A 27,791-nucleotide genomic window follows, 5' to 3' on the forward strand; every position below is an offset into this window, starting at 1 on the left:
TTGTCTCCATGTGTTCTGTGAAAGGGGGCAAAGATGAATTCAATTTTATGCCCCTGACCACCAAATAATGAAGTTACAGCCCATCAGCTGACTTCTGCAGTGGTAAACCAATGCTGCGGCTCAAGTGTGTGATGTAGCAATTACAGAGCGTCTGTGCAGCAAGCTGAAGTGGGGATTTAAGGCTAAAAACACAGGCACACACATGCACACACACCACTCTTTGCAGTGTATTTCTGACATTATTTCATGGCTTTAACACAAAATGGATGGATGGATAGAGATCGACGCTTAAAAATATTTTTAAAAATCTAAAAGGCTTCACAACCAACTGAGGTGATAGTTGTGATGCCAACCAACACATCAGTTTTGATACCAAGTTGTGATACCAACTGAATTTTTGAAAGTTAACACGTGCAGGAAAGAACTGGCTCTATGTGTGATTTAAGCACAAAGCAGATCAGAGGAGGGCTGTTTGGAGACCATGAAATGGGAAAAGATCATTTTTTTAAAAATCACAGAATTTCTTACCCAATACTTTGCTCTTGATGACCAGCTATCATCTGATGTTGATAATGTGGGATTTTGACGTTTTTTAGGTGTGTTAGAGTCGAAGTATGAGATTTCTAGCCGCCACCATGGTCAGTTTGTCTCCAACCGTGTTAGAGACACATTTTCATGGAGCGTAAGTTGGGAAATGGCTAACAACTGATTCCACCTAATTCTTCACTACCTTAGGCATCTTTAATCTGCTCTAGTTTAAAAAGTTAAATACTTGATACTTCAAACCTGAACTGGATTATTTTACATTAATGGAATACTTAAAATCAAGTGTGAGATGTGTGAAACTTTTAATATAAAATACATAACTACATTATAGATAAATAAAAACTCTTATTGGCAATTGGCATTGGCAAGTAGGCTTGTCACAATAATCAAATCAATTATTTGCATAATAAATTTAATTAAGCTCAATCATTTCCATTGGCATAATTTATAATTTTTCTCTTTCTACCAAAAACTGGATGATAACTCTTCAGTCCGGTGCTTTGGTGTCAACTAGCTTCTTTTTTGAAGGACAATATTGTTTAAGGAAATCTCAAAACAACAATATTATCGTTCATCACAATAACTTCTAGGACAGTTTATTGTCCGGTAAACTTTGTTATCATGACAGATCTGTCGGCAAGTAGTTAAATAGAAGTACTTGGTTTTTAAAAATGACTAATTATTAGAGACATATTGTAAGGAAATCCAAGTGATTTTAGCATGTCAAGAGAAATTATGAACTCACTGTTTTCATGACTTGGCTAACTTAACTCAAGCAATAAAAATCGAGCAAGAGGCTGATTAAGTTATAGAAAACTCATATTTCTCAATCAGATTTCTAAAGGTCGCAAAGTGGCAGCAGCAGATTGATTGTGGAGTGACCTCTGCCTCTGTGGACTCTCTGACCGATCTGCAGCTTTACTGATAACGACACTGAGGATGACTCTGTCAGCATGTGAACCGCAGCCCTAACAGACTGCAGATGCATGGCTGAATCTGCTCACGTGACAGCGGGATGGGACAGGTGCGGCCACAGGCTTCATGCCCAGAATACAAAGCCAGGAATTAAACACTGCGCAGATGAGACCACACCTCTGAGCCAGATGTTTTTACCGCTGCAGGGACTCGCTAATGAGCCGCAGGCGTCACGAGGAGAGAATGACAGCAGTCACTAATAAATGACAGGTCATACCTCCTCTGGTAAAAGTCACACCATTCGAAGAGATGCAGGATCATTTAGCGATTTACAGAAAAGATAAAGAATATTGGAAGACAAAGATATGGGGGTACGGGCTCATGTTTCAAATAAAAATACACACGAGGAAGAAAAAGATGGTTTCTTTTGATGACGGGTTATAAACATACAATATTCAATGTCAAAATGTGTACCAAGTTCTGTAGTTGAAAAGATTTCAATTTATATGAGCTGAAAGTTATTATTCACCTGCTGGAGTTATCAAAGTGTCCAGATGTCAGTGGGGAAAATATTGGTAAATAATTCATGAAAAAACTCTGGGAGCTCCTTCTGTGAAGAGGCTGCTTCCTCTGTGTGTCTCCCACTAGAGGGGGTTAAGCACATCTTCAATGTTCATTAGTCAGAGTCTGAGACAGAGAGCAGACTGTTAGTAAGAAGCAGCTGATAATCTTCCTGGTTATTTTCACTGGCTGACAGGTAACTAAACAACTACCACCTTTAACAGTTTACTTTACTAACAACGCAGATAACCGTCCTCTTTGCATAAAACATCAAACCCAACAAAATGTAGCCCTCAATTAGGCATAACATTATGACCTGGTGGAACGGACAACATTTAGAGGGCAACCTGTGTGATCGAACCGTTATGTAGGCTCATTTCTCTCTGCCTACATAACCCAGAATGCTGTGCGGTTCTAGATAAGAGCTCAGTGAAATTAATAAACTTTCTATCGTATTTTTGATTGAATTGATACTGACCACATGTCAATCACAACTGCTATAATGCTACAGAGGAAAGCAACACTTCAGTTAATGTTTTTACTCAATGGTGGCTGAATTGCCTACAATTTGCTTGTTTTGACAATAACATATAAAATGGTAAGATTTATTTTATCTTTTGCCCTAAAAAAAATCAGCAATATAGAAAATTAAAGATTTCTCTTTGTATTGGTATAGAGTTTAAACACATTTTAGTTTAGTTATAAACCATCATAAAATTTGTACATTTCTGGCTCACCGCTGTTCCTTTTTTATCACTATTGATGGAAAATACACATTGCAAAACTAGGAAATGAAAAATCAACATGAATTCATTCAAATTAGAGTTACAATTTGTAATATGAGAAATTTATTTGTCTTCTTTGTCACTGAGAAAAGAAATGAAAACCTTTCAGAGAAATAAATAAATGCAACCAACTACAAAATGTTTTCTAATTTACAAAGAAAACTAAATTACTTATTTGCCTGAACAAAAAATTACCATAGCTTTAGATAAACAAGTGAATTGTGAATTATTACCAAATGTTACTGTATTCATATCATAAGCCAATACTTATAATAGTAACTAATAATAACACAAGTTGAGCCAAAGCTTATAATAAAGTAAGTGTGTGTGTAAATGAGGGTTTGGGAGGTAGTGTGTTCCACAGCTTGCGTCAGCAGGAACACAATGACTCACAGTGAATCCAGGTTGGATCAGCGCTGTGACGACAGCAACAACCTGTCTCCTGTTTCTGCTGCTAACTACACGATCAACAAGAACCGAGAGCCAAGCAGACGGGGTAGTAAACATACAGGACAGACAAACCATGTACTTTATGTCTCTGGAACAAACAGATCTCAGTAATTGTGTCTTATTCTAAACGGATCCAACACCAGCAGACCTGTATGAGCAAAGGCATCTTCTCTTTTTACATACAAAAATCTCCACTGTCATTAAGATTTTTTGTGATAGAGCAGCATAAAGTAGGAATAGTATTGATATTGACTTTTAAATCAAAATGTATTCAGCCCTATGAATGTGAGGTGTGTTTCTACCAGCTCTAATGTGCGGCAGTTTCAACTTTTGATCATTCTTCTTTGCAAAACAGTCCAGTTCGGCCAGAATGATGCTAAATGAAGCTATTTTAGTTAACTTGTAAGCCTGTTTGTGTTAAATTAAACACTGGCATATAACAGAGAAAAAACTTGCTTTGTCCACCATTAGACCTGTCACGATAACAAATTTTGCTGAGCGATAAATTGTCTAAAAAATTATTGCAATAAACAATAATATTGATTCAAAACCTTTTGACACTGATTTAATGGAAATGACTAATAATGCATGCGATTTCCTGCCATAGATAGATACTTTATTTTCAAAAGAACACATAACACTGGAACTGATCAACTAAATAAACAAAACAACCAAAAACAAAAATAAAATGTATTCTCAGTCTCCATTTACAAAAAACGTACTTGAATAAAAACTAAACAACATAAAGCCGAAGTGGAAATAAATACTGCATTTAACCAAAAGAGTGCCGATTATGAAGTCTGTATTATCCTTCAGTAATCACTAGATTTAGATAGAGAAGATGGGCACATCCGATTACCTAATGCAATAGTTCATACTACACGATTTTTTGCCCCTATTTCCCCTTATGACAATCTTAGAACTTTGGGCGTTCCAAGATTGACGCTTGCGGTTTTGTAACCGATCATCCTGCAGTGTGTGGTGTGTTATGATAGATCGTCAGCCGCTCGGATCTAAATCAGGGGTTTTCCCCGACTGGGAGCTTAACGCTGAATGTGACAGCTAGTCAATCAGAAAGCGCGGATTCTCCTCCTGCTTTCTGAGGGGAAATTATGAGGGGAATCCCAAACAGGTGAGATAGAGCAACACGAAGTCCAGCAGACATCGGAGATGATATGTGGAAACAACATTAATATTTATTCAACATTTCATGCAAAGAATATAGAAATGACAAGGAGAGGAGTTGGAGCCAAATTGCTACCTCAGTTGATAAACCCGGTAAGTTTTCAGCTGTTCTAAGTTAACGTGACATAAATAGGTTAGAATGATTTTCATTCAGTCAGGACTTTATGCTGACTCTATAGCCATATACATCACAGGTAGATTCTAGTAAAGCATTGATTAATGCCTGATTTTAAAATTAGTTAACTGGACTTGTAGCCATTATTTTGTGCCCATGTGGCTGGACACCACACGGCACGATCGAACCCGATCGAACCGTTATACCTGGGATTTCAGTCGGCTAATGTGTGTCTCAGAGGTTTTGAAAATGGGCCGACAACTCGTGTAATGTGCGCTGGACATTAGACAAAGGAAATGAGGAAGGGAGGGTCAGTGGAGAACACCAGAGTTGAGCCTTTTTTCATTCAGTGTCATCAACAGAAAGAAAAAAAGGCAGGAAGAGACGATAAAGACGATAACTAAAATTAGGTCGATAGGTTTAATTTATCGTCCGATTAATTGATTTATCGTTTATCACGACAGGTCTATCCACCATCTTATGACTACTTTGAGATGAAACAGGATATGCACTCCCACTCAGTGCTTAACTTGTCCATCCTACACTTGGCATGGAGCAATGTGGAGGAAAAAACACGTGTCAGCTAAATAAGCTTGTTTTGTTTGACACTGCTGTACTTTAACTGGCACTGAAGCAGAAAGAAAAAAAAGACTTATAAACTGTAATCCCTTTTTATTTGGATTTTATTTGTACATATATCCCTGAGCAGTAATCTGTCACACTTTATTTTTTGATTTACTGCGACGTAGAAACAACACTGTGTGGCTGAGGGGAGTTAGGAGGAAATTTAAGTTATTTATAGCTAATGTTGGTTTTTAGTTTCTATAAATAGAGTAAAGTTCATCATGCAGATTGGTAATGGCTATTGGTAATGCTTTAGGGTTGCATTAGGATGATTTAATGTTATTTTTGTGTATTTGCATTACTCATAAATAAGTTCAAGTAGTTTCTGCAGAACTTTTATTGTTCGATTACAAGATTATTATTATTATTAGCAGCCATCCCACCTCTAAGATCCTCTACAGAAATACTGAACCACATGGACCACAGCAAGACCAAAAAAGGTTAATGGGAGAAAAACATTATGCTTTCTAAAGTTTGTCATGTTTGAAAATATTTCTTGCTGATTTCATGTACAACTCTTGTCCAAAGAATGTGTCCTTAAGTGCAGAGGATGCAGTTGCTCATGTCCTAATAAACTGTCCAGGTGCTACACTTGTGTGATTCAGAGTTCCTCTCTGTATATTCTTCACAATTAGGTTATCAATTAGCGTCAACATAATCAAGTTTGTCATTTGTAAATCGATTCAGAAGCGTCCATTTCTTCACCTCAATGCATTCAAAATTAGATTGTATCCCTCAGCCCTAAATCATGTTAGCTCATTCTTACTGCCACCACTTATGTCCTCTAGATCTGTCAGTTCCTTGCATATAAAATCATTCACATACGCCTCAAGGATCTGCATGGCTCAGACTACATTCAAACTGTTGCTTCTGTAATTTGATTGGTTTCTGTGAGTTTTTGTGCCTGTTACATCTGCTGAAAAATATTCAGCCCATTTGTTATTGTGCTAGGTCTTATAAATCTGCAGTGTTCTCTCTGTGTGTGCATAATAAGAGTTAAGACATGTATAAAGAAGCGGCTGCATAGAAGAATCACATGCCTTTAAGGCCGCGTTATTTGTATTTCAGGATGTGAGATAGCTAAAAGGCAACGTAGGAACAGGTATAGCAGCAGAACTAAACAACATTTTACCTTGTGCAGCAGCCGGATCTCGATAAGTTTCTACACTGCAATCAAGCTGCAAGCCATGACGCCTGGCAGGGATTACCAAGGGATTACAATATATTCACCCCAATGGGATTCCATCACATGGTGGATCAGAGTCCTGTGACAGGGGACCATTGAAGAGCTCTCCCTAAGAGCCACAAACGTTTCTGTGACAGATTTGACAAAGAGCTCAGTGCTGTCTGGGAGCTCAACACAAACTGCTGTCTGGCTTCTGGCTACAATATAAACCACTCACTGCAAGCTTTTAATGTAAATACAAGTTGCTCAAAAGTATAAATCCTAATTTTAAAACTCATAAGAAAAGCAGAAAAGTGACTCCAAAAATCCGCCATACCACAAAACATCTCATTAATCAGAATAGTGAACAGCATGCATTAGAACCTTTATGTGATTAAGCCTGGAACTGCTGACAAAACTAAGTAACAGCATCAAAAGTACTGTCACGAGAGAAATATTCTAAATCCCCTTGTTCTCCATTTGTTGCATTAAACACTGGACACCATCTGTTGGGTTGGCAGGCTGAATGCAGCAACAGCAGGGTGGCAGCTGCCGGCCTGAGACGCCACAGCCCGGCCAAAGCTCCCTCTTGTATGTGGTTGCAGTCTGAAAGTATCACTCTGAGCCTCGTTAATGGACATTTCAGACTAGAACAAGGACCAGAACAAAGCCAAAATGTTGTTTGCCAAAGTAATAGGCAGCCTCTTAATCAAAGTGAAGAAAACTTTTTAAGAAAACTTATATGTATATATATATATATATATATTTTTTTTTTTAATGATCTAATCTATCATTTTAAATTATCTAATCTATCAACCCTCTTTTGATCCCCTCTCTCTACTCCAACCCGTTCTACAGGCAGTAGGTGACTGAGATGGGCCTTCGACTGGGCAGTTGGAGTGACTCCCTGTGGTGGCCGCCACCGCTGCCGCTGTTGCTGCTGCTGTTCTGCACAACCCCCTCCTGTTTGGGTCGGCCCTTCGGGTTCCCCGTGCCCTCTGTGAACGTAGCAGTGGTGTTCAGCGGCCCGGCCTACCAGACGGAGATAAAGGGGCGCTTGAGCCGGGAAAACTTCATGGACCTGCCGCTGGAGGTGAACCCCATCACTGTGCTGGTCAACAACACTAACCCACGCGCTCTGCTCACCCGGATCTGCGACACCTTGTCAACTAACCGGGTCCACGGCGTGGTGTTTGAGGACAATGTTGGCTCTGAGGCTGTGGCACAGATTCTGGACTTCATCTCCACACAGACAGCCGTGCCCATTGTGGGTATCAGCGGCGGCTCTGCAGTGGTCCTGCCATACAAGGTCAGTCAGGGTCAAAGTTAAGAAAGGGACGGGACCCAAGAAGACCCATTTGGGGTTGCATGCAATGTGCTGAGTTGCTGTATTAAAATGTCTCCTTACTTTTGAGGTTTCTGTTGTTTTCTAGGCACTTTTTCTTGGCATGTCTCCCTCCATAGCTAAAAGCAGCAATTAGCATAAATGCTTCAACAGCGTGGATGTTAGCGTTAGTTCTAAGAGTTGGCCGATAAGTTGATTTAATCTGTTAATTAACTTTTGGTTTTCGAAGATTAATTGTTAAAAACCCTAATAGAGTATTAGGGGCAAGCTAAGTCTTTTTCTTTAATTATGATAATAACGTTCTATTATTACCCGCATAAAGCTGTAATATTAGGAGAACACCTATGTGAAAAACAGCAAAACATTTTAATAGCATCTTTTATATAATCCCTAATACTTGAAAAAATACTTACTCTTTAACACATCAGCATCAAATTATTATTAGTAGCAGGACTTTGAAATGGCCCTACTGTCTGTTATTTTTCATAACAACTGTGTATGTTTAGAAGAAACTACACAGACTGACCTGTGTCATGAAGTCAGATCTTCATGACTGTCTGTTTCTCATTAAAATTACTTTTCTCTTTAAGATATGTTTTCTGGTAAAATCACATCTTTCTGCTAATATCACTATATTCTTATATATGGAGAATATATATATACTTATATGGAGTATATAATTAATTACTCCATAAACTGTAAATTACTTTGTGTGTCGGTTCAACAGAGCCATTTTACTTATGGGCACATTCCAGTTAGAACCTGATGTTCAGGTTCTGTCTGTTGTAATATATTAGTCAATCACTCCAAACAGTCTAACGCCTACTGTACTGTAATTACACTCCCAAAAGCAGCCAGGAAACCGTTTCCCTGAAAACTAATGATGTATGTCATCAAACATCATTATTTCCATATGGACAGTGAATGTGCTGAAATAACTGACATTAGACTCTATTGTTTCTATAATGAATCTTTAAACAATCTCCGTCTGCAGATAAATGCATTAATGGAAATCAGGAAATGGAAAAGCAGAAATCTCTCATATCTAATCTAACCTTTGACTTTATGATCAATGTGGCGTTTGAAATCAGCTCAGCTCCGTATGGTGTGAGAAGGGAGTCGTGGTAGAGGGCTCAAGAGATGCCTGTGACACATTTGAGTGTTTAAACTTTGTTTGGTTTGAAGCTGGGAGGTTTAGCAGCAGTGATCCATCAAGGAGGCACAAATACTCTCCACAAAGGGATCAGCCACAGGGACAGACAGTAATCCTTTCAAAATGGCTTTCTCCTGGTTGTCTACTACAGATGTGTACAGAAGGACAGGCTGGCAGAGGAATGTGATGCCAAGGGAAATGCTTGTTCATACTGATGATCTTAAAAGATTTAGGGAACAGTGGATGTCAGGGTGTAGAATAGGACACGGCTGGGGGAAATATCAATTTTGAGTGTGAAAATAATCAACATTTATGCACCGTAAGATATGCATACATCACTATGATTGATCTAAACTTCCAAGGAAATCTTTAGATTACGTTGTATAACTGGCTGGACGTTTAGTCACCCCTAAGCTTTCCAGGATGCTTAAAACCTTCTGAATAAGGGAGTTTACAAGAGTTACGCTGGAGGAGAGAGATGTTAGCTTGTTTTGATCCATTTTCATCTGTCTGATAATCTTGACAAAAGAAGTCAGGAGACTCAGGAGACGGCTGGAGGCAGCGCGACTGAAACTTGGCTTTAAGCTGATAAAAATGGAGCAGAGTTGGTCTTCAGTTTTATAAAGAACTTTTAAAAGACAACTGGGTCAAATGATGAACTTGTTTATCCTGTCCATAAAAAGAAATCCAGCTTCTCTGTAAAGCAGCTTTTATTCTGATCTTTGTGCAGCCGTCTGCTAGGCTGTATCTGACCTTACAGCTTATTTTGCTTTAAATGTTGATTGTTTATCTAATTTCCAGCAACACCGAGCTGCATCTACTTTTAACCAACATCTGTCTGTAAGCGGTTCTGGCTCTAATGTAATGCCAAGTCAGGTTAAAGGCCTTCACTTCTGTTTAGCTGCTTTTTGCCATTTAGTGGTTGATCATTTGTGCTCTGGTAATCAGTCATCAGATCCACTTCCTGTGGCCAGATTATTGATCTCAAAGTTTCAGGTGTTGGTTGTTTTTCTGAATATCTGTCAGACCAATCTAATGTTTATAACAAAGGAGCCAAACTGGGTGATCATAGTACCAATGTATTTTTTATGATTATTTAACCAGGTGGGAAAACTTTAACTTTATTAAGGAATTAAAGTTATCCAAAAATTAACATTTCAGCACCCATGGTTTTGTGGTAATAAATTTAAAAGGATGTCGACCTAACCCTAAAAATTTATTTTATTAAATATTGCTTGTTTAATTTCTTTACTTATTTCAATGAATTGTTTTCTTGCTTGACATGGATTTATAAGTCTTTGTGTTTTAACGATGTAAAGCAATATGTACGGCGTTGTTGCTGAAATCTGCTGTACAAATAAATCATTAATTGTTAACTAAATGTGAAATTAGTAGATAATCTAAAATTCAGAGACAGTATATGGTTCTTTTGTTAGTATCTCATTATTTTAATCACCCGATTTTAAATAAAATGGACTAAATAGTGCATGTTTATTTCCTAACTGAATGCATTTAAACAGCCTGGATCCAGACAGCTCAGCCCTGAGGGGGAGTTTTCCTCCAGAAACTCAGTGGGAATTGTAATCCACACCCATTTGAACCAAATCCTTTTTTTTAGTTTCTGTTTTTCTCCCCATAATCTGTCCTTCACAGCATATGCCACAAAGAGAGAGAGAGAGAGGGAGAAGTTGCTTCTAAATGGGAGAGATATGTTGTCCTGTAAAGAGCAGAGATGATTTTGCAGTTAATCTGCATTAACAGGGTTTGAGGTGAGTTTCCTGGAGTCAAAAACGAACCTTCAGCAGTCTGGATGAAAGGTTAAGGTGGAAGCACTCTCCTCTCAGTGAACATTTATCAGTGAAACACATACAAGTTTATTTCATTTTTAGTCAAAAAAATTTACGTTTCAGTTCATCATGTTCAAATAACCCTCACTTCCTGTAGTGTTGGTGTTTGCCCTTCATTTGTTTAATTAGAAGCAAGTAAACACCAGTAAGATCTTTATGATTTCCATAATTCACATGTTTTCAGACATCTCCCTCATCAGCTTCAGCCATTTTAGCAGAGCTGCTGTGTGGTGTGGCCATCAGCATGCTCCTCCAAGGTAATGAAAGAGGTTTTACTCATCAGTTAATGTCTCCTGCTGCTCATTTACACTGAAGCAATTCTAACTCAAATGCAGGCAGAGCAAATCAATCACAATCACTTGCAGAATAAACACGTGTAATAAGAAATAAGATGGTAGGTGTTGAAATAAATCACTGCTCTTTACTGGTAATTAGACAGTAAAAGAATTTGAAGCTGTTAATAGATGCCGTCTAGTGAAGGCATTAAAGCTGCCTGTCAGGAAAGTATTGAACGTGTTATTAATGTGGAGCGTCCCTGTTGGAAAGCGAACGTAATCTCCTCACCCCCGCTGCGGCACCAGCTTCCAGACTGACATGCCTCACCAGATCCGTACCTAATTTCGTGAGGCCCTGGGTAATCATTCACTCTATATTCACTACATCTACACATCAGGCAGCAAGGATCAGGTTATTATCACTGACCTTTAACAACACAGAGAGATTGTTAAATCATAGAAACAACTAGTTTCTTTACTCAGCTTTATTCCGCCATGTGCATCCACTGCACAGACAACCAGAGAGAAACGAAGAAGAACACAAACCCATTACATATGCTCCTGGCATAACAGTGCCCCTAGTGGGTGGACATGTAATACAAATAAAACAAAGGAGTAACAATCTCCCACTTTTCTAAAAAAAAAACTTATGAGAAAGCATAGCCATTAAAGATTTTTGTCAGAACAGTCTCAAAGTAACAGAATGTGAAACATCTTATGACTGAATTTACTGAAGAATCCAAAGTCCTTCATAAAGAGCCCTAAGTAGTGAGGTTGCGGATGCTCCCTTCTTTGTTAAACAGTCTGCAAGTTGGTCTTTTGTTTGAGACCACACCACTTGATGAACCTTCTTAGTTTGCATCAGTTCTTTAATTGAACTCATTTCCAGGCGTAACCTCTTCTCTGCAACAAACTTAGTTGACTTAAGTGCATCAACAAGAGAGAAATTATCAGTCACAGATTATAGGTGGAGTACAAGCAGTATTACCAGCACTGAGTTCAGAAAAGAGTGCGGAAAGAAAAATGGCATTATCAATCCCCTCAGACATGGCGAGTGTTTCACCTGCCAGTGTGCTTCTGACAATTCTCTTAATTCTCTTTGACTGCCATGCAATGGGAGAGAACCGCCCGTTGTCACCCATCAAAACAATGAAGTGCCCACCTTGAGTACCTCCATCTGAAAGATTTCCAAAAGATGCATCAGTGAATGTAACCATCTTTAAGTTACTGTCGTCCCCAAGGTGTTGAAAATTCAATTCAACAGACTTGGCCTTGAGCTTACACACAACTCTGTTTGCTTCATTAATGGTCTGTACTGTAGCATGTTTGAAACAGGATGCTAAATTACTAGCATCAAACATGACATCAGGCCTGCTCTGTCTTGCCACCCACAGAAGTTGGCCTATCTTAGATCTAAGTTGCTCTGTCTCCTTCTCAGTGAGAGGTGAAGCGGACTCTGCTGCTCGTGAGGGTGAGAGGTGTATGGACTGCAGGTGCTGAATGTATGTTTCTTGGTGTATTTGTATTTTCTCACCTTCAGTAACAAGATCTACACCCACATAGGAAAAGCTATTGTGTGCTTCACGACCGACATTAAACTTTGACCTCAGGTGAGGTATGACTGACTCTGAAAACATGTGTGATCCACCCCATATAAAATCATCAACATGACAAGCAAGTACACCAGTTACATTTTTGTGCTCATCCAGCCAATAGAAAACTGCAGGATCAACCTTAGACATGATGCCTCCTGCTTCAATCATGATGCTTTTTACCCTGTTATACCAATACAGTGAAGCATCAGCCAAACCATACACACATTTTTTCAGTTTCCAAAGCACACCTGTGCTATTAGCCTCTCGAGGAGGCTTGATGAAAATGTCTCTGGACAGTTGCATTCCTTGTAAAAAGGCAGATTTAATGTCCATAGAGTGAAGTTCCCATTGTTTTTGACATACAACTGCCACCAAGAGTCTCAGTGACTCCGAGGCACAGGTTGGAGAGTCCTTTTGTAGGTCAGAAACTTGTAGCTCCTCAAATCCTCGTGCAACAAGTCTTGCTTTTGGCATTATTCCATTTTCAGTCTCTTTCAGAGTGCACACCCAACGAGTAGAGACACACTTTTGTCCTTTGTCCTCAATTTCCTCAAACACTTGATTTTGTTTCCAGCTTTTTATTTCATTTTCCTTTGCTTCATCAAACGATATGTCCTTATTAACAAAAACATCCTCGTGCATATCTGTAACCTCAGCATCTGCCTGGATGTGAAGATCCTCCAACTGTGACAGGTCAGCTGACTCACTGTTGCCAGCCACTTCTGCTGGCTCAAGCAGCTCCAAGTTAACCCAGTTCTTGTATTTCCCAGTTGCTTTGCCGGCACGTCCCAACACTTTGGCTTTTTGTGGTACACCCTCTGGATTTCTGAATGTCACAATTTGACCTGTCTTTATGATGGTGTTCTCAGAGTGCGGTCTCTCAGCCTCTGTATTTTCAGGAGCAAGCAAATGATGATTCTCAGGATTTACTGCAATAGTGTCTCCTTCTACATCCTCTTCAATGATGTCCACTGTGTGTTGTCCTCGATTGTTCTTCTCAACGCAGGTAATCTGAGGTTCTTCATTCTCATGAGTAACTTTCCTTAATCTGAGTTGATGGACCCTGACACAGGTGCCTCCGTGTCTAACAAAAACGACTGCACCATCTTGACCAATCACCACTCCTGGTCCTTTCCATTCTGGACAATCCACTCTTTTGTAAAAAACTTTGTCTCCAGTTTCATATCGCTCGTCTATGTGCCGCATCTGTTTCTTTAGTGCTCTCCGTATCCTTTCTGAACATTCTGCTTCTGTAAAAGCTTTTCTTGCAGCATGCAAGGCTGAAATGTGCTTGGCAACCCATTCACTCTTGGTGGTGCCCTCTAGAGCTGGAGCTTTGTCTATTAATACAGAAGGCAGGTTAGGATTCTGCCCGAACACCAGCTGATGTGGGCTGTATCCATGGACACTTTGCATAGAGTTCTTTGCCATCAGGGCCCAGTCCATGGCAGTGCTCCAGTCAGATCCAGTACTTGCTTTGACTTTCAGCAAAATCTCTGTCAGAGTTTGATTGTGGCGCTCTAACAGTCCATTGCTCCATGGACTGTAAGCAGGTGTTGTCTTGACTTCAACACCGGCCATGTCTCTCACTTCCTCATTATTGAATTCACCACCATTGTCACTGAACAACTTTTGTGGTGGGCCATGCACACTGATCCAATCATGAATAAAACGTCTGACTATCTCAGAAGACCTCTTGGTGGTTAAGACACTACCAGCACTGAAACGGGTAAACTGGTCAATAATGTGTAGGTACCAAACCCCAGGTTCAAGTTCGTGCAGATCTACAGCAACAGTTTCATTGTATGTAGATGCCAATGGTAAGCCGACAGCAGGTTTTGGTTTGGTCTTACAATATTTTTGACACACTTCACACTGGTTCACAATGTGTTTCAGCAGACTGTCACATTCTGTGTCCTTGTTGCCAGAATTAGTCAAAAGTCTCTGTATTTTGTCAACAGAGGCATGTCCAAACTGTTTATGAAGTTTCTCCAGAACTTTCATCTTTTCACTTGTGTTCATCTTGTCTGTTGCAGTCAGTATTTCTTCCTCATTAGCTTGCAATAGCTTATCAGAGTGAATGAAACTTCTATTCTCACTGTCCACAATGTTTACACAGTAATGACCTGAACTAGTAAAGTCCAGTTTGACAGGCTGATTAAACATCACTACACTGTCCCTTTCCATGTCCAAAACAGTCCCTGCCCTTTTCAATGAGGTCTTACTCAGTAGCAGCGGGATGTTAACAGGTACTACTTCAGTTTCTATATTACACTTTGTGTTGCCAATTTTAGCAGGTATCTTTACCTTTTTTATGGAGTAGACGATTTTTCCATCTCCAAACTTGAAGGGCCTGTTACTTTGTGTTTCTGTCTCTTTCATAGTCTTCACACTTTTCTTTTGTAATACAGTACTATAGTTGTCCAGCCACTCTTGTCCACAAACTGTCCTAGTGCAAGCAGTGTCTATTATTGCTGAGCCAAGACATTCTGTCATGAATATTTCTGCATCTGTTGCTGATTCTTTGGTGTACAGAGTTAAATTGCACTCTTCCACGTCTTTTGTATCATCAGCCATTTTAACACTATCAGCTTTATGCGGACAGTTTTTAACCCAGTGAAAAGTACTTTGGCACACTGCACATTTTGACCGTCGTCCGTACTTATCCAGCGGGTTTGTACCGGGCTGCGGAGTGTTGAGCTGTGAAGTTTTCTTATGGGGACTCTGCCGCCAGAACTTTCCTTTTTGCCGCCATTGCTCTGTTGCAAACACGGACTCCTGGCTAATGCCTTCTGCTGCCGCACCTTTTTTCCCCCCAAATATTCTCTTCAAAGCGGACTTCATTGAAGCAAATGTTACATCTGGGCATGCCGTTAAAGCCAACTACCTGTCCGTTACATCCAAACACGCGGTGTCTAAAAGCTTAAAAGCCAAAACTGGGTCAGGCAGCTCCATGTTGTATTTCTTCATCCGTGAGTAACGCTGCTCGAAATCAATGATATAGTCCGCCATCGACATGTTAACTTCTTTTATAATCCGATCAAAATTTGAGTATGCTTCATAGATCCTGTCCTTTTCCTCTTTTAAGAACAAGTCATCTAGTTTAGCGAACAACGTTGTCATTCCAGTGTCTTTATTTAGATCATCTACCGGAATTTCCATCGCCGTGTCCCGCGCTCTTCCAGACAGGGCCAGGGCGACAGCCAGCGCTTGCTTTTTCGACTCCAAATCTGTAACTCTCGTCCAAATGTTGACTTCATTCTTCCAGCTTTCATAAGGCTTTCCTTCCTCAAACGTTGGCGGAACCCTGTAGTTACTAACCATCCTCTGCTACCAATGTTAAATCATAGAAACAACTAGTTTCTTTACTCAGCTTTATTCCGCCATGTGCATCCACTGCACAGACAACCAGAGAGAAACGAAGAAGAAGACAAACCCATTACATATGCTCCTGGCATAACAGTGCCCCTAGTGGGTGGACATGTAATACAAATAAAACAAAGGAGTAACAGAGATGACTGTTACTGTGTTACAATTAGTACCAGTTACCAAATCAAAAACTGTGAGTTCAACAATAAAATTTATAAAATACTAAATAAAGGCAAGTTAACAGTTTCAATTCCACTAATCAAATCATCCTACAGATGGACACTGAAAGAAATCCTGGTGTTCATGATAACCAAGTCTAGATTTAGTCCAGTTCTGGTGAATTCAGTTGATTGGACTTGAATTGGATAGCACCTATCTGTCTATATTAGGTCCCACAGTTGACAGTGCAGGTCAGAGGTCAAACACCGAGAAGGAAATCAAAGGAATTGTCTGTAGATTTCAAAGACAAGATTGTCTCAAGTTACAAATCTGGAGAAAGATCCAGATGGGCCAAACCAGAGACTTGAATCTGATTGAACAACTCTGGAGAGATCTGAAAATGATGGACGGACATCTACATCCAATCTGATGGAGTTTGAGAAGAACAGCAGAGAATAACGGCCCAAACTGCCTAAAGATTAGTGAGCTGAGCTAATGGCATCAGATTCAACGAGACCTGAGGCTGGAACCGCTGCCAAAGGTGGATCAACGAAGTGACAAGCAAAGGTGGTGAATACTGACATAAATGAGAAATTGTCATAACAAGGTATTTCGGCAAAGAGGTTTGACAAAGGAGAGTCATTTAATACATTATGAAATAAAGTTGTAACATAAAATGTGGAAAAAGTGAGGTGCTTGAATACTTTCTGGGTGAACTGTAGGTTCAACAGCTGCTCAGAGTGTTTAACACATTTAACTACAACATAAAGCACAGATGTTTAATATTACTGTACATATCCAACAGTTGCAGTGGCTGTTTTAATATGTTTATGTAAAAAAACATTAGTATGAAGATAATTATTGTTATATCGGTGTGCTTAGCTTGATATCAACTCCACTGCACAATTCAGAGAAAAATAAAATTGCCCTCTTCATCTTACCATATTTATCTGACAGCTTTTATCTTCATATCACAGTTGATTTATGTGACGCTGTCAGAAGCAGTTAAACCAATGGAGCTCACTCACTTTTAAATGCATCACTAGAAGTAAATTCTGATCTTGGAAAGTGATGGGTAGATGTCACAGCTGATCAGATTCCTTTTCTTAAGCCATTTTACTTTGTTCTGTAACATTAGATTATAGGCTGTTGGTCTTAGAGGTTAAAACAACCAGACGGCTACACGTCAATTTAAGGTGGAAGAGAAAGCTTTGATTATGCCAGTAGGGTTATCATAAAATGGCAGGGCTAATGTGATTGGGAAACGCAGACATTTGGTGTGCTTCAAATATAATTTAGCAGTCAAAAGTGCAGGTATATTTATGGAAAATTTTCCTCCAATCATTAAAAATTAGCTTGATATTGTGAGTTGAACTTCAAAGCATTCTTTAAGGGATCCATTCTGCAAACTGACACATCCCATCCTGCGAACCAGAGTGTTTTAAGAGAACAAAATGTAAGTCTTGCAAGAACAAGAGCCTGGGGCGGTTCTCTAAACTAGAGCAGTTCTTTTTTTATCTGTCTGTCTTTTCTACTTTTTGAACTCACTTCTCTCCGCTGCCACATCCTGCATTTTAAAACTGACTTCACTGTTGCAGCCCGACTTATCTCAACTAAAGGCAACAGTGTTAAAACACTGATAAGCAGCAGCCAGCAGGGAGCGAGGAGCAGTGTTGGCGGCCAGTGGACATGCATGAAGTCCAGCTTCATTCTGCAGCCACTGAAATGTGAAAGACTGGGAAGTGAACAGAGGATGGACGTGTTTGAGTGCTTCATTTTAGAGGCCATTGAAAAAGATTGAAAAGCCACTTTAAATGTCACAAATACTAAAAATTAAAAGTCTTATTGTGAAGGTCAGTGCAGAGTTTCTGGAGCTTAGCAGGTTTCTGTCTGTAACTGTATAGTTCATCAATTTTAATTTGATTATTGATAACCAGAGAGAAAATCTAATGTTTAGTGAGAAATGCCAGGATAGTGTCATCGTGCAGGATCTGTGTGACGTCAGCAGCACAGGAAGCTGTTGCCAGGGCACTTCCTGCTGCGTGGTGGAGGCACACATATGTCACAACCAGGAGACGTCGCCAGAAGTCACTCTCTCCATGAAGGGCCGTGTGTGTGTGTGTGTGTGTGCGTGCGTGTGTGTGTGTGTGTGTGTGTGTGTGTGTGTGTGTGTGTGTGTGTGTGTGTGTGTGTGTGTGTGTGTGTGTGTGTGTGTGTGTGTGTGTGTGTGTGTGTGTGTGTGTGTGTGTGAGACTGTGGGATTGGCTTTGATTGAATCATGTGATCAAAATCTCAAACACTGTTTTATTTTCAAACATGAAAGCAAACATCAGATTTAAATGTTTGTGAACAAACATAACTCTGTGTTGTTATAGTTAAATTCATCTTTGGAACTATGAATGATGACTAATATTTCACTTCCTTAATTCCTGCTTGAAGGTTTTTCATCATTTATTTATTGCATTATGTTTCATAGCAGGCACTTTCAGATAGCAGAGCTGAGTGTCTTCTAAATGGGAAAAGGTCCAGTTGAAAGTTGGCACATTTATTTATTTTACCCAACTAAGGAGAAATGGCAGGAAATTTCTACTCAATAGAACTTATGTTGTTAATCAGACTAATAATTTAGATGCAAGGGGAAAAAATATATGCAAATCAGATAAAGATCACATCTACAATACTGAGACATTCTGGGAAAAGTAAAAACAGTGTAATTACTTAGTGTTAAATTGGTTTAAACATCATGCAGCGCCATAGAATGAATTAGAGCTTGTCAAGGTACAGTAAGATTTTAAATAGAGTTAATGAAATTGTTTCTGAAATAAAACATGCATTACGTGCTGAACATGAAAATCCATCAAGCAGCCTGCTGTATATTCCCAGCATGTGGTTGTTACGTTACAATATAAGCAAAAAGTGCAACGTTTATATGAGCAGCATCCCTGCAAAGTTATTTTATTTTAAAAGAGGAAAGCTAATTTCCACATGCAAATTTTCCAGATAAATATATCCCTTCAAATGCCTATTAGCATTCGTAGGATCTACTGAATATCATTTTCAACTGGGGATATTTATACTTTTTTTTTTTTTTTTTTTACCAAACAGAAATGTCGTACAATTTGTTCATTTCAAGTCTATCCAACTCTAACATTTGCATTCTCATCGAGCCAGCATCCCTGGCGGAGAATTAAATTTCCATTTTCTGTAAATGATTCCTTGCATCCTTTGATTCCTCGGACGGCGCTCTGCACTCTGACAAGACAGTCGTGACTTGGGGCTTTGAGCTGCAGCGATGCCTGCGGTAATGCCCCAGGCTCATTTGGACCGAGCCATCTGTCTGCCCTCTGCTAATTGAGCTGTCCAGGTCTGAGGAGTTAAAGGTACTTTGTGGTTCCATGTGCAAGGGAGCATGAAGGAATCACTAAGAAAAACAAAACCAGACATCCTCGTAGACACTACCAGACAGCCCAGCGCCTGTCAGTGAGGGAACAGACTGATTGAGGCTATAGCACTGACAGATCTGCAGCAGGAGGAGTGGATTTCTCAGGTTGTACAAACCTGCACGAACTCTCTGCACCAAACGTAAATGTTCGCCTCATCCATCTCTGTCCACAGCGAGTTCACCAGGCAGAACCAGCTCCCACTAAATACGCTGATAACTGAGTGTCCTACAGGCGAACACAGAAAGAGCGACCATTTTAAGGAAAATATATGAGCTCTGGGCCAATTTAATGAAATGAAAAATGAAGAATAGCTGCCAAAGAAGTTTAATTATTTTAATTCCCAGTTTGCTTTTATTAGTGGAGTAAGTTAAGTTGTTCTGGATTAAAGAAAATGCACTGTGCATGAAAGGTGTATTTATTCCATCATTTCCTTCGCTGTTTGAGGAAACAGTGACAGAAAAACAACGGTGCAGTCAGAGGCTGGATTTAGCCGTGTCGTCTGAAACTGTGAGACGTTAATTCATCACAAGACAGCTAAACCCGTCAAGGACAACAGGGAGTCGGGAAGAATACGATCACAGGCTGCCAAGCAGTCTCGGGACACCTGACCCCTCCACCACCTGAGCTGCGAGGGCTCGGTGCTTGGGGTAGACAGGGTTCTCCCCGGGGAGGGACAACTAGAGGGGCTACTCTAGAGATTTAACACCAGGACTAAAACAAAAGGCAAAAAAGAAATGGTTTGAATTTTTAGTTCACTGATTATACAATAACATATCTAGTGGAATTATGACTGTTCAAAATGTAGAAGGAGACCTACTGAAAATATAGCAAAGAGAAGGGAAATCACTTTTTTTGGTATGATCTATAGTTCTGATCAGAGCGACAGCAATTGATCTTCCAAAATGAAAAGATTTTCACAACCGACAGATAAAACATGAGCTGATCATCTGTCTTTGTTCAGCCTGGTGTTTGCAGCTTGAAAAAAGTCATGAAGGTTTACGTCAAGTTTATTTGAACAGTAGATTTCAGCAACAAGACAATTCACAGTGCTTTATATTGTAAAAGTATAAAAATCTAAATCATCAAAAATAATCAAATATGTTCATCAATGTTCCAGTTATTACTAATCAAAACCAACTCTAACATGTGGCTTTTGAGCAGTGATTTAAATGAACTCAGTGTTTCAGCTGCAGTTTTCTGGAGGTTTGTTCCAGATTTGTGGTGAATAAAAGCTGAATGCTGCTTCTCTATGTTTGGTTCTGCTTGTGATGATGCATACCAGAACCAGAACCAGAACCAGAAGACCTGATTGTTCTGGAAGGTGGATACAACAACAGCAGATCTTTAGTGTATTTTAGTGATAAGCCATTCAGTGATTAAATAGCAGGAGAAAGTTTACCTGCTACCAAAACAAATGGATGGGTTGCATCCATTTGTTGCACCCCAGACAATGTGTGATCTATCTGGGTTTGATCTTAAGAGATTTGGTCATTTGGACTCCACAAGATTTTTTACATTGTGCACAGATCCCACATGCACTTTTACAAATTATTTTTTTGTTTCGGTAACTGACGGTCTGACGGGACAACCCCTTTTCCTGCTGCTCATTTACACAATTACATGTCGGCTTCCCTACCAACATATGTAACCGCAAGAGGGTTAAAGAATGTTGTCTTCAAAACAGTCCTCCAGATTTTATTCTAGAGTCAGTGTATAAAATAACAATGTATTTATTTGAACAGGACCAACAGGTTAAGTGAAGAAAATGATGCCATGTTTCTCTCCTTTACTACAGGGTGAAGGTTCCAACTTCCTCCAGCTGGGTTCCTCCATCGAGCAGCAGATTAACGGCATGTTCAAGGTGATGGAGGAGTACAACTGGGACAGCTTTGTGGTCATAACCAGCCTGTACCCGGGTTACGAAGCCTACGTGGATTATATCAAGTCCTTCACAGACACCAGCTACTTCATGTGGGACCTGCAGGACGTGTTGTCCTTCGACATGTCGGCTGACAGCACCAACGACATACGAGCACGGAGGCTGCTGCAGCAGATTGACGCCCAGGTCCTGTTGGTCTACTGCTCCCACGAAGAGGCACAGTACCTTTTTTCATTAGCAACCGAGGTTGGGCTGATAGGACCGGGCTACATCTGGATTATCCCCAGCATGGCCGTGGGAAACCCAGACATCCCGCCACCTGACAGCTTCCCTGTGGGGTTGATCAGCATCATCACAGACCGCTGGAGGATGAGTCTGAGGAAGAGGGTGCGGGATGGGGTAGCCATTGTAGTTAAAGGTGTCCAGAGCTTCAGGAAGCAGAGAGGCTTCATTCCTGAGGGCCACAGCGACTGTCACAACCCCGTCAAACAATCTGCCATCAACGACACGCTGTTCAGGTAAGACACTGTCTTAAACGGGGGGATTTATCATATCTATCATTTATTGTGAAAATTTATTTTCAAGATAAAAAGTTTGGGTTTATTATTGCCACATTAAATTTCAGTTCATGTTAAAAAACTGCCTAAAATATTATTTTTATTTTTGTTCCCTAATTTTTTCCATGAAAGCATAAAAAAGTATCATTAAATTAAGCATTTCTCTCACAGCTATGTTTGATGAATGCGATGAACTTATTTTAAATGCATGTAAAACTGTAAATCAGCTAATTTACAGTAGACTTCACATTACATTTGAAGTAAAGAGTTTCACTCTGGCTGAACTCAAACCGCTTCTGAAACCAGGACTTTGAGTTTTTTAACTTTGGGTTTGTTGTCCAGCAGAGGTTTCTACAAGTTTCATTATTTTTAATTATTTAAGGTAATTATATTAATCACTAAATAACATCTAACATCATTCTGACACCGACTTGTGCTTTCCTGACTTCAGTGTCTTCTCACTAGTAGGAGTCTGAAACTTATATAACCCATAGAGGCATTTTGCTCTCAGGCCAAGTGTTTTTGTTTTTTGGTAAGAAACGTACTCCTCCATGGCCACGTTGTTTCCTCTGATCTACGTCAGCCTGGAGCTGCAGATGTAAAGCTTCTGAAGAGGACAGTGATATGTCTGACAGTAATGAACCTGAAGGTTTCTGTACTTCTGTCTTCATTGTCTTTTTTGAGTAGTGCTTTAGGGCAACTTCCTACAGTTTCAACTATAATGTAGCATAAGGTATTGGTAATAAGAGCAGCACAAAATCCCTTTTTATTTTTTAATCTAACAGTAAAATTCTGATCTCTGATGTTTAAAGTGCAGAGTAGAAATATTTAAATATTTGAGGTCACTATAATACCAACTACTTAATAACAAATTTGTAGCAAGCTGGTACCTTGTCCTACATGTTTCAAAAACATTCTGCCTTTGACTAACAACTGGGTATTAACTCAGTTTCATTTACAGCGGGCAATTTTTTATTTTATTTTTTATAAAGTCATAACGTGATCACACTCATGCTACACTAGATTATATCTGTGCGTTCAAAATAAAAGTTAAAAAGTGAGCGAGTGGAATGAAACAATTATCAGCGTAGATGCTCCAGTGCTGCCAGGGGTTCACACTTTGCAGGGCAGTGTAATATTCAGTCTGCTGGATGGAGCCTCTCTGCAGCAGATGATCACACTTCCGATGAGTTAAAGTGCTACAGACGCCAAATATCACAGCAAGTGTTGGGAGCACAGATAAGAAACAAAGCTAATACTGTCATTGTAATAAACATAGTGATCTGCGCCATCTTGGTAGGCAAGCAGAGCGCAAAGCATAGCTGAATCATGAATCATAAAGCGGCAGGAGTCGTCTACATAGAGCTGAAGTGATTTCACTGCCATTACAAGAAAGAAACAAGTAAAAAGTGGTCAACAGTCTTGTATTGATTTAGGATTTCCCGTCTGTTTGTTGTGGTGAAGCATATTTCATGGTGTCCTCTGCGTCGCTGTCATCCATCTCTTCATCCCTAATCACTGCATGTCTGTTGGAGACTGTGAGGTAATTTAGTCAGAGGGAGGGGTAGTGAAAGTGGATAGGGGTGTGGCTTTCCATCAGTAAAGCCATGCCCAAAAGAGCAATATGACGCCATCTGTGCCGTGGAGCACAGAGAAAATCCTATTTTGCTGGAAAAAATGTTTTAATCAGCAAAGAGAATAGTTGGAAAAAACAGTCCAAGCAGCAGCTTTTGCATCATATAAGCTCAGGTTAGTCAGGGAGAATAGACGGTGCTGTCGGCTCATGTTTATATGACCTGTTAAAGATGATCATCAAGGGCCATTTATCGACCATAATCAAGAGGATCGTGTTTCATTATGGAGGATCACTCTCTCCCTGTGACGTCAAAAGCAATTTTCACTTCAGTCAACAGAGTCTTTGGAGATAAAACTTGAACCATTTATAAAAAACTGAACATAATCACTATCTTTGACACAGTACAAACCATATCGCTCACACATTTAGACCCAGCAGGCACGTGTTCAGAAACATGAGTAAGTTGGGTCAGCGAAACAGAACAAAGAGCTTTCAATTAGCTTTATCGTCAGATCTTGTCTCATTGCAGTCAGATCAAACGTGAGCAGCATCCTCTGTTGTTGAATTTCTGCTTTCTGGATGAGAGAATCTTTTGATAATGAGTCGGCTCACCTGGTAATAAGATTATCGCACACTGCCAGATTAAACACGCTTTTCACACACACACCGGGCTGTGAGCTGTTCTCCTCCCACTGGGCTTTCATCACCTCTGCTGGAGTGGTGTGTGAGGTGAGAGCCCTGTGCCACACGTCTATCGCAACAGAAGATGTGAGTGATGTAACAAGAGGATCAGAAGCAGCTGCTAAATCAATCAGGGAACTGAGATGAGTTTTCTACACAGAAATGGGTAAAGAGTCCCAAATGAACTCCAAACCTGAGGAGAAAACTTGTAGATAGAGAAGCAGTTGATAATTTTTACAAGTCTGACACCCGTTTGGTTCGCAGTAAAGCCAGAACTAATAAACCATAATCTTGCCCCAGGACATAAAGGCTACTAGGCAAAATTCTAAAACTAAAAATTTATGAAAACTAATATTTCATCATTAAGTGTAAATGTTACTCGGATCTCATAAAGTGATGAACAATTTCCTATTTGCTGATTTTTGCAATTAAACATGAACAAAAACTGGAATGCAATAAAAAGTGGGTCATTAAAGCAGGACTACGGACTGAGACCAATTTCTCAATAGTGCACCTGAATAAAATTTCATTAGGAACCAGAATCAAAACGAAGAATTGAAATCAGAACCATTCAAATTCAAACAATGTCTGACCCTGGACAATAATAAACATCTGAGTCTACAGAACAAAAATTATGATGAAAATTTCAATTAAATCTAAACAGCCGCTGATGGCAACTCTTACAACCTGAAAGTTGTGGGTTTGATTCCAGCATCTTGCATGTTGGTGTTCCCCTGGGCAAAGACACTTAACCCCAAGTTTTCTAGTGATCTGTGCTGAGTGGGAAAGTGTAAAGTACTTTGAGTGGTTGGTATGTCTAGGAACGATTTAACGATTTCCCCATTTGCCTGATAAAACAGTCCACTTGGAGTTCACATATGCATTCAAACTGCACCAGAGTTCACTTAAACCGAACCAAGAACAAGGTTTGTAGTTAGACTAGTTAGTCCGCTTCAGAGTGTGATACATTCCTCCACAAATGAACTGAACTTTCTAGACAACCGACCAGAGTTTGATTAAAGCAGGCCAAACAGGGCTGGTGGGAATGCATCCTTATTCGATGTGTAGCATTTCGATTAAATGCCTCGCAACTCTACTACAGCTGAACTTTAATATCTTGCTTATATTTACAAAAATGTAATTTAAGAATGCGGCCTTAGCTCTATGCTTATCTATCTGCCTTTTTAAGTCACTGATCATCTTCTTTTGTTTGCTCTGTTCCTTCAGACACATGTTGAATGTAACATGGGAGCACAATGACTTCTCCTTCAACAGTAATGGCTACCTGGTGAACCCAGCCATGATAGTCATCACTCTGGACAGAGAGAGACAGTGGGACAAGGTAAGCTTTGTGCTCATTTCCCAGAATCTTCTCTTCAAAATAACTTCTGTAATGAGTTTCAGCTCATAAAATGGGAAAACAGAGGTACTCTGCAGCTGTAGCCCATTGGTTCTGGAGCAGAAGATAGACTTTCCTCATACCAATGAAAGAACTAATGGAGCATCGTCTCCCTCTCACACACGCTTCATTCACATACACTTAGACACACAGACTCCAATGTTTCCGAAAGGACAACAGAGAGACAACAGAGTCAAGTGACTGCACTTCATCAGTTTGTTTAAAGACGGGTGCAAAATGTAGCCAAAGTGGTGAACAATCCATTGGTAATTTAAAACATATTATGTTATACGTATAATTTAAAGTGCAATACTTCTTAAACATCAACAAGTTATTAGGCGCTAATGGCAACCAAAACTACTTGCACATAATTAGAAAAGTTTTACAACAAAAGAAACACTGTGAGAATCGATGCTCCAAAGAGAAGCAATTAATTTTCTTGTTATGGGATTATACTTACAGCAGCATTATAAATATATCATATAGTTTTATAAACTAAAACATGCTACAAGTTACAAAACTGATAAATGGACCGTGAAATGCCAGAAAAACAGATTTATAATCTACCATTTTAGGATAATGAATACAATTCAATTCAACCATTTCTGTGACAGTTTGGCTTATTGTTAAAACCAAGTCATTAATCCTGAGTAAAATGTTGTAAGATTATAATGCATAGTAAAATACTGAAGCAATGTGTTTCAATTGTTCTACAGTTTGTTGGGGGAAAAAACATGATTCTTTAACAGTTTCTTTCCAAAAGGAAGATGACTTCTTTCCAAATATTGGAAAGAAGTTATTCTTTCCAATATTTGTACACCTGACAAAAAATCACTACTAAGTGATCATGAAAAATTACACCAAATTTTGATTATTCCCTTAAAAACATATAAGAAGCAGAATGGAGTGAAGAAGCTTTCAAATTAAATATTTTAGTTGATCACGCTTCCCCGCCGCAGAGAGAACTACAAATAAAACAGTTTGTGTTTCTTTGGCATTCAAAAGATTTAAAGTAACTGAACTGTAAATTTCTGGGAAGGACGTGAACCTGTTTCATATGAATGTGAGAATTAAACCCAAGTTGCAGCTTCATTGATTCTCCTCTCGTTATTTCCACCATGCTGACCTTTACGTAAACCTTTCAAGCCAGAAAAAGAAAATCTCACTCTTGAACAGAACAATATTTTTGCTCATTTCACTAAATTCCAGCCAAGATGTGGAAGGCAATCTATTTTCTGTGTTTAACTTTCTGTTGCCTTGGGCTTATTTTCACTGCAAGCTGAAAATCAATTCCACCTTTGGATAGCCTTTTTTAATCCAGTTTTCTCAACACACTGCCATGCAGCCAGATCGTAATATAATATTCATACTAGGGATGCACGTTATTAATTAATTAATTAATCTAAAGCAATTAGTTGATAACTGCCATTTTCCTAAAAATGAGTATTCTGAGTACATTTCAAAACAGAACCACATAACGTGCATTTTGCATCCCACACCCGTTTGGACCATTTCACTTTCCTGTTCTGGGATGCTTCCACCATGATTATTTCTTTTACAACATTGGTGTCCAAAGTCAGTTCTTGAGGGTCGGCATTCTGCATGTTTTAGTTCTCTCCCTGGTTTAACGCACCTGGATAAAATTATGTCTCAAGAGAAGGCCTAAGAAGAACATTGACATGCTGAGAAGGTTGTTACTACCACCAGGGAGAGAACTAGAACATGCAGGATGCCGGTACTTGAGGACCAACTTTGGGCCCTTGAGGACCAACTTTGGGCACTTGAGGACCAACTTTGGGCCTTAAGGGCCCATAGTTGTTTTACAACTATCAACTCATCAAGGATGAGCAGCGTCGCCCTCTATAGGATGGTGGCCATACTATGACACTGAAAGAAGGTCCATTTAAACGGACATTAAATCAATCAAATTAAACAAATTTTGATTTAATAAATTATTATGTGATAATTAATAATTAGTCAATTATTTGTTTACATCTCTAGTTCATTCATATCTTGTTTCAGTCCAGGTCTTGCTGCACAACAAATACAAAAATTAAGACATTATTCGGCTCAGCTTTCATATAATAAATCTGTGTTAATGCAATAAATCAGCAGCAGTTTCTGTTACCTGGCAAGTTTCCACAATAAACCATTCAGGTGATCAAAA

At 39.5% G+C, this 27,791-nt stretch overlaps 2 protein-coding genes across 14 annotated transcripts in view; one reads left to right on the forward strand and one right to left on the reverse strand.

Annotated features, from left to right (window-relative positions):
• The window catches only part of LOC145552644 (uncharacterized), a 158,554-nt gene that overhangs the window by 111,770 nt on the left and 18,993 nt on the right, over positions 1-27,791 (reverse strand). For 2 of the 13 annotated variants that reach the window (XM_081610330.1, XM_081610328.1), the window contains exon 4: positions 19,648-19,757. The exons of the other annotated variants lie outside the window; for them this stretch is intronic. In XM_081610330.1, the coding sequence (XP_081466456.1) occupies positions 19,648-19,688 (41 nt within the window). In that variant the 5' untranslated portion in view covers positions 19,689-19,757. The remainder of the gene's footprint in view (positions 1-19,647; positions 19,758-27,791) is intronic. 13 annotated transcript variants of the gene reach the window in all.
• grin2ca (glutamate receptor, ionotropic, N-methyl D-aspartate 2Ca) overlaps positions 1-27,791 on the forward strand; it is a 54,530-nt gene that overhangs the window by 10,433 nt on the left and 16,306 nt on the right. Inside the window, exons 2-4 of the mRNA XM_008416517.3 lie at positions 7,205-7,655; positions 21,328-21,929; positions 25,453-25,567. Coding sequence (XP_008414739.2) covers positions 7,221-7,655; positions 21,328-21,929; positions 25,453-25,567 — 1,152 coding nt within the window. The 5' untranslated portion in view covers positions 7,205-7,220. The remainder of the gene's footprint in view (positions 1-7,204; positions 7,656-21,327; positions 21,930-25,452; positions 25,568-27,791) is intronic.

This window comes from Poecilia reticulata, chromosome 8 (genome assembly GCF_904066995.2).
Source record: "Poecilia reticulata chromosome 8, P_reticulata-male-v2, whole genome shotgun sequence".
Lineage (NCBI taxonomy): Eukaryota > Metazoa > Chordata > Actinopteri > Cyprinodontiformes > Poeciliidae > Poecilia > Poecilia reticulata.